The 13,289-nt window shown below is 39.8% G+C and overlaps 1 protein-coding gene across 1 annotated transcript in view; it reads left to right on the top strand.

Annotated features, from left to right (window-relative positions):
- Positions 1–2,786: 2,786 nt before the first annotated feature.
- LOC107661185 (guanine nucleotide exchange factor VAV2-like) overlaps positions 2,787–13,289 on the top strand; it is a 150,393-nt gene continuing 139,890 nt past the window's right edge. Inside the window, exons 1-2 of the mRNA XM_016450659.1 lie at positions 2,787–2,873; positions 6,405–6,521. Coding sequence (XP_016306145.1) covers positions 2,787–2,873; positions 6,405–6,521 — 204 coding nt within the window. The remainder of the gene's footprint in view (positions 2,874–6,404; positions 6,522–13,289) is intronic.

A 13,289-nucleotide genomic window follows, 5' to 3' on the forward strand; every position in this document is an offset into this window, starting at 1 on the left:
ACTGGTGTTGTGGAGTAAAAAGGTTATAATGTTCTCTTTTGTTGGACAACAGGTTTAGAAATGTGAATACAAGGGAAGTTTAGCTTTAGGCATTTTAATTTAAGCATGTTTAGCTTAGTTAACGGAAGGCTACCTGCTGCCATCAGAGCAAGTATAATTACTGCATTCACACGCTCCTCGGATGCTCTCATTTCCCGAGTTGTGCTTTTAAGTTGGAATGTGAAAACAATATGGACACGCTCATTACTACAAAGATGTGTTGGATTTGTATTATTAGAGCTTTCCGACTTGAGTTCACGTGTGTTTTCTCAGTCGTGAAATTATTTTTCACGTGCGGTGGCGGTGATGATGCTTCTTATGTCTGTTTCGGAGAACCAGAGGACAAATATTTCAATCGATCGCTCAGGCATGGCACCGAAATGAGGCACCGAAATCTGCGTTCTGATTCGGTTCTAGTACATACCGGTTACATAGGTACCAGTGCCATATTGGTACTGGGTTTCAGTACCCAACCCTACTTATAAGTTAGTCTCAGCCTCAGACGTCATGCCCAATGACTGCTGGCTGAATGTCTGATGCATATGGCACTCTTAACTGGAAACACTTCAGTAGATTTGAAGTCGTCATCTGACTTGTTGAATTCCACAGGATGGTCTGCCAGGAAACAACACCAAGCTGTCTGATTGAAGAAGAAAGCTGTCGTGTTTAAATCATTAATTCAACATTGAGCATTCATCAAGATTGACTAAACACTGGATTCTTAAAAGTATATGAGGTTCATGGTATAAACTCTTTATAAGACATCCGAAAGTTGTGAGACATTCATGAATCATGAATGAATGATTTACTGGTTGCAGTAAATACTGGTCTGTTATTGTGGGGACATTTTCACGCCCCTAAACATTATGCAGCGCAAAATTAAACATGATTGGTTGCTGTACCTGTCAGTCATATGGCTTCTTGGGGGGGTCCTTTGCCATTCAAAGCAGCTACGCAAGACAACTTATTACGCTGTCTTCTAAGATAATGGTTGGGAACTGAGAACCAATTTTTATTAACCAATTCTCTTGCTTTTTTTAAATACCATAACCAAACTATTTTAATTCATTACATTTCATTTTTTTGTTTCCACCAAAGTATTTCTTCCTCAAAGTACAAAAAAATTGATAATTATAACACGTTTAGCGGTTTATGTTTTAATAAGAATTTTGCCAGAATTGGCAGTAAAAAAGCAACTTGCTAGATTTTGGACCAAAGCATTAATCTTGTAAATCTAGAATAAGGACTGATTGTTGTTTGTCGCTGTCATCACAGATAACCCATATTTTTAGCTACCATCAACCTGACACGCCCACTCAAACCATTTCATGGTTGTAGAATGATTTTGCCGCTGTAATTGGATTGGCTGTTTCTAAAGAGGCTTCTGTCGCTGATGGCACAGATGCGGTGGAGTGATGCTTTCTCTTTATGAGTGCCCTTCGGTTATGCATTTTTAAGGCGTGTAATAGGCAGCGGGCCGCACAGCAAGGGAGGTACAAGATGATGTTTACAGAACACTTGCTCCATTAAAAACGTTTGGCCGTGCTACTTTGTATGATTATTTCAAATGAGCGTGTCTAATGCTAATGTCACTTTGCATTTGTATAAACAGAAACATCTATTCCCCAAGTAAACAACACAAGAAACGGAGCCTAGCTTCTTAGGATGTGTTCGAGGTGTCTTCTGGAAGAAGAATGAGAACCTACAGCAGGGTCTAAATCACAGATATGAGAAACCACTGCCCAAAAAGAGAAATGGACTGCGGAAAATGGATGTGGCTCCCAGCTCCCCGCCCTGGCACCATAAATAACCTCACCATTGATCGTCTGTAGTCTGTGATTCTCCACAGCCCTTCTCTCCACATTCATCAGCCTTGCGTCTGATGTGTTTGCCGGCTACTTAATCCTCCGATTACTCAGTTGGCCTTTGCCCAGTGTCTACTGCTCTACCTCTCTGTGATTTGCTGGGTACCCAGAATAGAGCTTCTTATGGTGCTAATCTGTAATAAATCTAAAGTTATTCGAAAGTGAACAGCCCTGAAGTCATACAGGGTTTATGCAGCACTGTCTACTTCCTAACATTGCTCCCTTCTCCAATTCAGGGATCAAATTAAAGTTCTGTAAGATGCTCATGCTCCAAAAGAACAAAAGTGCTGAATGTGGAATAAAAAAAAGAGTTGAGATCCTCTGGCGAGACAGATTCATCCTAGTTTCACAGTCTCTGAGGGTGATCGGTGTATTTCTACATTGTGAGAATTGAACTGATTTGAACAGATTTCTCAGGCAGCAAAATGTGTAGCCTGGCAGCAACCTAAGTATATAAGAAAACAAACAGAAACAGGAGTAAAATACTCTCTCTGGTGCTTAAGCATGCATTTTTTATAAATGCTTGAGAGACTAAAAAAGAAAAGGGATTTATGATTGTGGAATTTCGGATCGAGGTTTAACAGAAATGGGAAATCAGGTCAGATGGTGATAATAAAAGATTTTGACTACCTTTGTTTTTGTGTCCCCATCTTCCACCGGATCAGACCGTCGGGCATCCATTCATTCTCTTGATTCAGTTGAAGGGAATCTGGACGGATGAGTCCAGATAGTGCTCTGGGGCACTAAAGAGCTCCCACTGTCTTCACAGTGCTGTACCAAACGCCTGACAGTGGACATGTTGATACACGGTTCCCTTTATCTTGCAAGGTCGGGCCATTTATTTTGTGAATGCTTCTGAATGTAAAGGGCTTGCCATTTTCCATGATCTGTGAGAAGCTAGTCTTTGTTCCTCTGTGGAGGATTCCTCTGGTTCAGCTGGAAGAGGATCTTTTCAGAAAGCCTGCCATGGTGAGGGACATGCCCCTCAGTAGGAGTTTTGTGAATTGTTCTGGTTCCTGGCTCTTTTCACTGGACCGACTTGAAAAGTGTCTATTTGTTTTTGAATAGATTTTCACCATTATCACAAATTTAAATGTATATTCATATAAAAGTAATCCATGCAGAACATTTTTTAAAGCAGTCTTCTTGTGTTTTGAAGACAACTCTGCACTCTTTTTTTTTATACAGCAGATGGGGTTTCTGTGAGGTACACTGTATTTGATTTGATCTCGACTTAGAGGGGTTTCTGTGATAAATTGGGCCTTTTGGATAATCCTATCAGATTATCATTTGCATACCAGTATACATTATTCATTTAGTGTCTGCCTCTCCAATTAGTCGAAGTCAGGTTTTTCCCCGGAGAGGTTTTAATATCTGTGTGACCCTGGAAATCCTGCAGGAGATTTAAGCTAATCAGCCACAGCCTCATCAGCTCTTCAGAGGTGTGTTTGCCTGTGTGTTTACTCTTTTTGCTTTTCATTCCCTCACTCTTTCTTGCTCTGTCTTGACCTGTCCTGGGCACCATGCTCCAGTGGGAGCTTCCTCACTGTGAGCGAGACAAAGGATCAGAGCGCTTGACAAAATGCCACTGCCATGCCTGTCAATGAGGGTGGCGCCCCCTCACATCCCCACTCGGCTCGGGATCGACCCTTTGCCAGTTTCCTTTTAAAAACAGTTTTGCTACCCTTGCACCTGGATTCCAACCCCTTAACATCTTAGCCGGTGCTCAGTGCCATCTATTGAAAACCATCCTGCCATTTATGTGGTTTGTTGTTTTGACTGTTTGCTAACATCTTTTATGCCTTTTTCTCCACGGCTCTTTGAAGACTTGTGCCGATTCATACCATAGATACAGAAGTTTCTCTAATGGCTGTCTCGCCACAGTCTAGACTCCAGTGCTTCACCCGCTGACTCGCTGTCTGCTTCTGTGCCTGCCTTCTTCCTGACTGACTGTCTTTTTGAGTCGCTGCTTCAAGGCTTAAAGCGCTTGACTGCTTGACAGATTGTTTGACTCTTTGACTTCTTCACTCATGTTTTTGAAGCGAATCATTGGCTGGATTGATCTGTGCTCCTCATGCCCCTATGGGGAGTGATACTCCCTTTCCCTAGTCTCACTTTCTTTTTCTACTTCTCAGACACAACTATCTTCCCCTAGGACTTCATTGCTGCCTTTAAACTTGTCTTTCTTTTATCTATCTTGATTTATTTTCTCCGCATCCCTCTCCTCTTCATGAAAGGCTTAATTTTTGTTGATTTAGTTTATTATTGGATGCTCTTGCAGTTTGGAAGACACATCCTGCGCAGGTGGTGCACCTGAGGCAGAGAGGGTAATTCTTTATTCCCTGAGTGTGTACCCGTTCCTGAGGGATGAGAGTGTTAGGGAATGACAGCTCTTTGTAACCTGGTTTCTTCCTCTAGCTGTTTATCCAGGAGCTGTCTTTCCTCCTCCTATTTGGTTTTTATTGAAAAAAGCAGAATTTGAGTGCTTGTGCTGAATGAGACAGGTGGTACTCTGATCTTTCCATGTACTAGTTCTCACTAGAATCTTAATGCAAAGAGAGCAGCAGCCACATAAACATAGCCTGGGGTTGAGGCTTGTGGTCTGCTATGACACTGCACAGCCAAAAGCGATACCTTTGCGCATCCCGTAAGCAATTGAAAGACTAAGGAAATGCGTGATTAGCATGAAGAAACAGTAGCCTATTCATCTGAGCTGGATGCAGCCAAACAGGGTGGAAAAAGCCAGAGTGTGTTTTTAACGGTTAGTGGGTTCAGAACAGACTGAACTTCTGGTCTCAGAGAGAGAAAAAATGGTGGAGAGAGAAATTACTGAAGCATCTCTTTTAAGAGACCACTGTCTGCTCCAAAAGCAAGTTACTGCACACCAAAATGTGTAGTATCGCGTCTTATAGGGGGACATTTTCCGTATCACCTGGGAATAAAAAATGAGAACAATAAACTTCCCACATTTTTGTTGGGTATGCTATTTTAGTGGTGCTTGCTAGGCACTTTTACCCAGTGGTAATTTTTTTTTAAGGCGTGGTTTCCAGTGTTTTGGCATTTGTATATATTTTATATGAATGAATTTTAGTTAATTTTACTTGAACTAAAATGGCATCTGGTTTTAATCAACAAAAATGTAATTTTAGTTAACTAAAGTGCAAATGTATATTTTATATAATGCTATATTAGATACATTTTATGTAAAGAAATATAGTTCTTTTGTATGATTATTGTGGTCTTTTTGTCTTGTGATTCTCTTTGTCCCTTATCTTGACATCATATTCTCAGTCATCCTTAGCCATCTTTATCTGTTCTGATAAATTAACTGGTATTCTCTTGTGCATCACGTACAATGCATAGCTACCCTCTTGTGTTTCCAGCATAATGCTGATCCTGACATGCTTGGGGTTGTCTTACAGCTCTCATTAAGGGCTAGTTTTACAAGTGGCATCACGGCTGTGAGAATTTAATCCGGCTTGTGTTCTAAGGGTGGTTATCTCCATTGTACTGGCTTTAATGTGACAAATAGGCCTCCTCTGTCCCGCTTTGCACGAGAAACAGAGCTGTTAGTGGTGTGTTCACAATAGGGGTTGTGATTCCTGCTGAATAATGGTGGCATGCTTGTAATATCTCTGGTTTACTGCCCCCTTCGTTCCTGAATCATTACTAGTATGGAATGCACTATTTGCCTTAAGTGTACTGTTGTGAACACAGCTACCAGTATTTGTGGAGTTTGTTTCCACCGCTGTCTCCATAGAAATGCGAACCCATGCACATAATTGAATTATATCGAATACATGAATTAAACATGAGACATGATTCATTGACATTTGGTGGGTGGAAATAAACAATGACAAAGTTATTGTTTTGTTCCTGTTTGTGTGGTTGTATTGGTTTCACCCAGCTCAAGTCAATTATATTAGACAAATTCTCATTACAAGAAACATTTATGCATGAATTCTCTGAAACAAATAAGGAGCAGGAGCCAGCGTTGTGCCATACTGGCATCAGTGTTACTAACAGTAATGACTGTGCAGTGAAAGAAGGATCAGGAAAGAAGGTTTGCTTTAGAGACCCTAAGGACAGAAGGAATGGTAGGTTTGTAGGCTGGTAAGTGAACAGTGCCTGGGGTAGATCATGCCAGAGGCGATCCTTCAGACACTCATTGGCTTATCGAAGCCAAGTCTGGGCCTGGGGATCCAAATCACAGTGTGTGATAGCTGTTTGCTTAATCACTGGTACAGGAAGAAGGAAATGAGCTGACTGTCAATAGGCTCCAGGAAATTAAATATGCTCCACACGCTGCAGAAATTAGATGGTGCCAGAGTTCTCCATGCCTGTGAAGTGACAGTGTTTTAATGCTGTTGAATATGGAAATATTTCCATAGGTTTGCAGTTATTTTCCAAAAAAGGCTTTTCCATTTGTATTTTTTTTTTAAACAATCAGGTTGAATTCAAAATGATCTGACATTCTTTATTTGTCTCCTTCTTTTCCAGTTTCTGTGTCTGAAGAACATCCGAACATTCCTGAAAGTGTGCCATGATAAGTTTGGCCTGAGGAACAGTGAGCTGTTTGATCCCTTCGATCTCTTTGACGTGAGGGACTTTGGGAAGGTGAGAAACTGGTTTTGCTGAGCACGGATGTTATCTAAGACTATTAATCATTTTGCACCATCATGTTTAAGTCTCTGCAGCTGAATGACATTAATGTTGTGTGCACTTTTATGGGAGATTAAATAGGGATCCTCCGATCAGGATTTTTGCAGCCAATACCGAGTACCGATTTCTTGTCATGGTGATCGGCCGATACCGATGCTGATTCTGATGCTTCAAGCCAGAGATGCGCACTCGAGTTAGTGACTCGGGCTCGAGTCGCATTTTTATAGACTTCAGACTTGACTCAGACTCTACCTGAAATGACTACAGACTTGACTCGAAAATGTTAAAAGCAACTCAAGTCTTTTATCCTTATATACTTATATAACTGATATTCAAAAGGTGAACCGCATCTGCACCCCGGCATTCATCCGGACCGCGAGCGATAACACAGCACCATTTTAAGTGAGCAGCGCGTCAAAACAGCTGAGCGGATCACATAACAAGCGCTCAGGGTCGTTTATGGTAAATATCTTTCAGCGCTATATCTTCTAGTATTTTTATCAAAAGCCAAAAGCGCTTTATTCAAGCCCTTTCAGCTCCGTGCGCTTTCTCCTTCTCTCTCCGGACGCGCGCCGACGCCAAGAGCTGCGGATGACGCGGTTATTTTAACAACAACAGAAACAACAAAACACAGCAGAAAATAACAATGCTGCAAATATAGTTATTTTTCATACTATCTATTTATCTATCTATAACCTATGACTCTGACTGTTCAAACCAGATGTGACAAGACGTTTCTGATCTACATTTAGCATTATTAATCTGTAGGCTAAGAACATTTCAAAAGAATCATGTCATTATAATTGGGAAAATTGTTGTTAGATGGCTAGGATAGAACTTAAACTTTGAAATTGCTAGTTATCTTTCTTTTCTGCTCAAGATGAGAACGTTTTGATTATTGTAGCTACATTGTTTTTAGATAATGCTTTTAAGTAGGCTAAAATAATAGATTTCAGGAGGAAAACCTTGAACAGAAACAGTATTTTTTCTGTCACATGGCCTCACATGCATCTAAATGTAAAAATGCAATACATGTAAACATTTTTTTTTTTTGTTTGTTTGTTTTGTTCAGACCTCTGCTTGGAAGAAAATATAGAGGCAGCGCCTTGGAACTTTAATTGAATACCCCTGACTTATATAATAAAGAAATACTTTATTTGTATGGTTTTGTAATACCTGTGTCACATATTTCCTTGTGTGTCATGGTAGATCGGACTCTTATTGTAGAATTTAATTACAGAAAAACTGTTTTGAACATGGTAATGGATTAAAACATAGCCTATAAATAACAGGCTGGATGTACAATAACCTGACATCTTAACACCACTTTTTATTTTTTACAAAGCAGATCATAGAATATATATTTTGTCTATAGCCTATAAAACAGCTTCTAAATAGGAAGATTTCAATACATGAGGATTCTGAATGAGATATTTTTAGCAAGCCATTAAATGGCTTGAGACTCGACTCGAACTCGTGACCAAAGACTCGAGACTTGACTTCAGACTTGACTCAGACTCCAAGTTAAAGACTTGTGAACATCTCTGCTTCAAGCTTTATATAACATATGTAAGAATGTTATATAAATAATCACAAAAAATATTCCTTATACGGTGAACATTTTAATATGCCTTTAAAATGGGGTTTATGCATGACATTATGTATATCAGGATACTTAATATAAGACAAAAATAAATACAAACAAAATGGAGCAGTCTGATGCAACCCACAAGGTTTATTTAAACATGATCCAATAGTAAGCTGTGGAGGACAAAATAAACATTAAATAAATAAAAAAACATTTAAACTCCTAAAAGAACTAATTGGAGTAGTTTGATGCAACTCATTAGGTTTAATTTAACATTGTCCAATGTTAGAAAGAGGACAAAATAAATAGAAACATTTAAACTCCAACATGGAGAAGTCTGATGTAACACGTAAGGTTTAATACAGTCCAATATAAGACTGAAGAGTAAAAAAGAAATGGAAACATTTAAACAACTGAAAGAACAAAACAGTTCGGTCACGGTTATATCCACGGGCGCTGCGGATAATAAAAAAATGCATTATGATTATTTGCGGGTGGATCACGGGTGAATAAAATAAATCATAAATGATGCAAATATTAACTAAATTTTTTTTTTAGATAAATTTTTTTTTTTCATCAGGCAGACATTTCATTTGTGTGTGTTCGCCTGATCGGGAAGTTGCAGTGACAGAAACGATGACATTCCAGATAAAGTTTGAAAGGAGTAAAGCCTGTGTTACTGCTATTGAGTAGGCTATGACAACTCACAAAAGACTATTTTAGCAAAGCAGCGTGGAGAGCCGCTTCAGAAACGTGTCGCGGCTGGCCGGTATAAATACAAGCACTGACTAGAGCACCCACGATCAGCTCTGGTGGCCGTGGAGCCGTAACGCGCCTCAGACGTGTGCAGTGAGGCGCAGATCAGCTCTAACATCACTAAATCTGCTGTTAAAAATGAACCATCCATTCATCATATCATCATGCCAAACATACATGACAAATTAATTTTTCGTTGTTTCTCGAAACGTCATAGCATTTCCACACCGGCGATGACATGACTGCAGCGCCAAATCATTTATTGAATCTGCTGTTAAAAATTAACCATCCATTCATCATATCATCATGCCAAACATACACGACAAATTAATTTTTCGTTGTTTCTCGAAACGTCATAGCATTTCCACACCGGCGATGACATGACTGCAGCGCCAAATCATTTATGTCCCCACGCATCATGTATGTCGTCACGCGTTGACGTCATCAAATTGCGATCGAGTCATAAAATGTTATTATCGACTGATACCGATCTCGGGCCGATCGATCGGAGCATCCCTAAGATTAACCCATAAGTGAGGCTATTGTGCATAAGCTTTGTTCCACTACTTACAGCACTCTCACACACAATATACTATATTATATAATATAAAAGTGTGTGCTATGCTTAATCGGCCCTGTGTGCATTTCTTCCCCCTGGTCTTATCTTCTTCACTGCGCGTTTGAATATTCACATGCACATTTGATCACACACCTCGGGGTCACAAGCATGCCTGTTTGTGCCAGTGCATATCTGTGTCACTACACATATGGTTTGTTTGTGTGTTTATGCATGTTTCCAAGGATTTCAACAGTACTCGTTTTAGGTGACTGATGATCAGCTTTTAACGTGATTTAGGGGTGAGTTGTGTGGGAAAGATCTCGTAAATATTCACAGTACCATCTAGCCCAGGGTTTTCAAACTTTGGTGCCTGGGATCCCCGAATATGATACTCCCCTTGCAGATGAGAAAAATGTTTTATTTCTGCTCGATGTCAGATTGTCCCAGCTTTTTCCACACTCTTAAAAGACACATTTCTATCTGTCGAATGGTCTGTCAGAGTTTTCTCTAGTGTGTAAGCACCATTATGCTGACTTTGCTCTGACGGTCATCCAAGTATTGGAGAAAACGTGATGTCTTTAAGAACAACTGAACCCTGATCTTTATATCACTATGACAGTTTAGTCAATGCACTGACCTCCATGATAGAAGCTCATTGCTAATTCTGTTTCTTAGTGCTAATTCAGCTTGATGTCTACTGTTTTTATTGGATATGGGTTCTTCCTCTTTATCAGTATAGTTTTCATAGTTATTAGTGGGGAAAAAAGTGCTGTAAAGATTAGTAGAATTAAAGAGAAGACAACTTCCTTGTTATTGATCGTTCCAGGTGCATGAATTGATTGGACTTCATGAAGTATTTACAGGTGCAAAGCACTTGTTCGACCATTGAAACGTTTCCAATCCAATAGTTCCGGTTAACTACAGCACAGCAAGCGTGTCTGGACATTTCCAATGCCTCGGTCAGGAAAGGAAGGAGTTGATGAGAGCGTTTTAAAGTCTCAAAAGGAGGGGCGTAGACAGTGAGATTAAGCCTTTGCCAGACGGTGAGCTTTAATGGATAATGTGGAAGACTGTGAGTGAGAGTCAATGAGCACACAGAAAACAATATTAATACCCTCAAGCAGTCAGAATCAATCACACACACCCTCCACATGTCAATGTGTAAATTGCGTTTGCGTCGACTCGAAGGTGACGGGCTTGTCCCTTCATTGATTCTCCATTAAGGGCAAGCAGCGCATTATAATATATTGAAGTAGGCAGCTCGATGTCAGTGCGCCATACATGCAAATCGTCCACCTCCTTTTAAAAGAAGAGAGACGGATGCTTCAGAAGCTTTAGAGCTGAAGGATATCGAAAGCATTTTTAATCTTTCAATAGTGCATACATCGTTGAACTTTAACCTCGGGCAGTAATATATCTCTCTGGCCTGTCAAGCTCAGGGTGCCTTTAATTGGAATGGACAGTCTCAGTCCTTTGTGTCCTTGCAGTTGGTCTGATGGTTGATGTGTTTCTGGCCATTTTAGGGATGGCGGCAAGCGTTGGTGTCTGTTTTAAGTGTTGTTACTATTATGCTTGAGCCCGCCTAATCCTAACAGCGACTTGAATGACTTGTTTCCTGCGTTGTTTGAGAAGAGAGCACAGATCTGTCCGTTTAGTGTGAATATTTAGTCTCTGCATGCTCTCCATTCATCAGCACTTCATTACTCTTTCCTGGGTGGAGCAGCTACGAGACACCTGTCCCTCCTGATGCTTCATGTAATTGCCTCTCATCCCTTTCTCCATCTTGCTGCTTTTAGGTCTTTTAAACAGATGGCTCACCCCCACATCTCTCACTAAATTTGCAGAGCGCTCCTGTCAGTGATCTGATGTTTCATGCCCTCCTCTATCCCATCAGCCCGTGGGACACATCCTTACGACAATCACAGATGGACCCGGATTCTCCTTAGCGTTCCATTTTCATCATTACTCATAAAAACACAGATCTCTGGGGTTCGATTTTGGTTTAACGTGGCATTCAATCTGAACTGCTTCTGTTCTTTTCTCCTCTAATTGGATCTGGATATGCAGTTGTTATCATTTAAATGAACACCACAATCACTTTGGTTCACATCTTTGTGACAATTAGCAAGATGACACTTCACCTGTTCACAGGCTATTTATAGCTTTGTGATTTGTGAAAGTATGAATCAGACAGGTTGAAGATGATTTTGATTATCATAGGGTAGATCGCACTCAATTGACCCCTGCGGGCCAGTTTTGACCTGGCTGTTCTACAAAATCTTATTGACCTGGTCTCTTTTGTTTAGTGTTGTCATAATTATCCCTCGTCTTTATTCAGAGTCAGAGCAACCTCCCAGTGGGCTCATGTGGGCGAGCTCTAAATTAACAGTCGGTTCATCTGGGGGCATGATCAGTAAAATAGCTTCTTGATTGACACCACTGGGAGTCAAATATTATTTCCATAAGATTAAATAAAAACACATGCACAGATTCAGTTGTTTTTGTAGTAAAGTAATTTGTTTGGTCTTAAATTGAAAATTATTATTTTTTTTTTATATTTCTAGGACTTGCCAGATCAAAAATAATTATATACATAAAATAATCTCATATTGATTTAAAAACTATTTATATATAAGATTTTAAGATAAGCCTAGGGTTGCAAAATTAATGGGAATAAACTGAAAATTTGCAAAATTGCTGGAACTGGGGACTTAAATGTAGTTGAGAAAAAATCTTGCAGCATAATCTTGGTTAAAACAACCTGATTTAATGTAATTTCAGTTTAATTTCTACCCTACACATTGCTCAATCACATGCATACAGCACACTGCTTACTGCAGGGCTATTGAGGCCACACCCCCTACATGCACTGTGCTTTCATACATAACATGAACAGATCATTTCTTGAATTCTGCACACAAAATATCAAAATGTCCATCTTGGTAAGTTTTCATGTAAATGACATAAATATTACAAAAAAATTGTTTAAAACTTCCTTGTGCTGTGTGTAATATACTGTGCAACTAAGTAAGGCTATACCATTGTAAAAACAAAGAAACTGACTGAACAAACCATAGACTGGAACAAACATTTAGGTGAGATAATAATAAAACAGAAGTCTAAAAATGACCCTCCCCCACACATAATCCCCTCTAGTCACCTAAGAGAGGGATTCCCCTCAATTTTCTCTGAGGCCACACTTGCTGCATTTGAGCCCAAAGACTACATCTAAGTTTTGATATTCTAAATATATTTGATCTATGGGATTCAAGTTTAACTAGTAAATACCAAAAAGTGTTTTTACAGTAGATAGCTAGCCAGTAAAATCAAGATATGAAAAATCTGAGTTAGCACTAGTGCTGTGTTCAAAATATCGATACGACGATGTATCGTCACAGAGATTTGACGATACGAGTATCGATACAGCTGGCCCTGTATCGATATTGTGGCACGTGTGCAGCAGTGGACCACGCTTAATTTTACAACGTTTAAAATTGAGTAGAAAAGTGCGAGGTTTCTAAAAAAGAATGAATAGAGCATCTGTTAATAATCTGGCCGCAGAGGAACACAACTGGGTTGCCTGATATAAAGAGACGTAATCCCCAAAACAGAGCTTTACACTTGCGCAATACGGAAATATCTGCTAAATGTGCTACTTATCTTTGTCAACCTGGCAACCCTGTGCACACGTGCTCTCTTTCCACTGAGGATAAACGCGCTTGCTTTCTGAAAACAGCGGTTAGCTTGCAGTTTAGCGATCTCCACTTCAATAATCTATTCTCAGAAAAGTGTAATTCATCAACTGTTCATTTACGACACA

Source organism: Sinocyclocheilus anshuiensis, unplaced genomic scaffold (assembly GCF_001515605.1).
Source record: "Sinocyclocheilus anshuiensis isolate Anshui unplaced genomic scaffold, SAMN03320099.WGS_v1.1 scaffold671, whole genome shotgun sequence".
NCBI lineage: Eukaryota > Metazoa > Chordata > Actinopteri > Cypriniformes > Cyprinidae > Sinocyclocheilus > Sinocyclocheilus anshuiensis.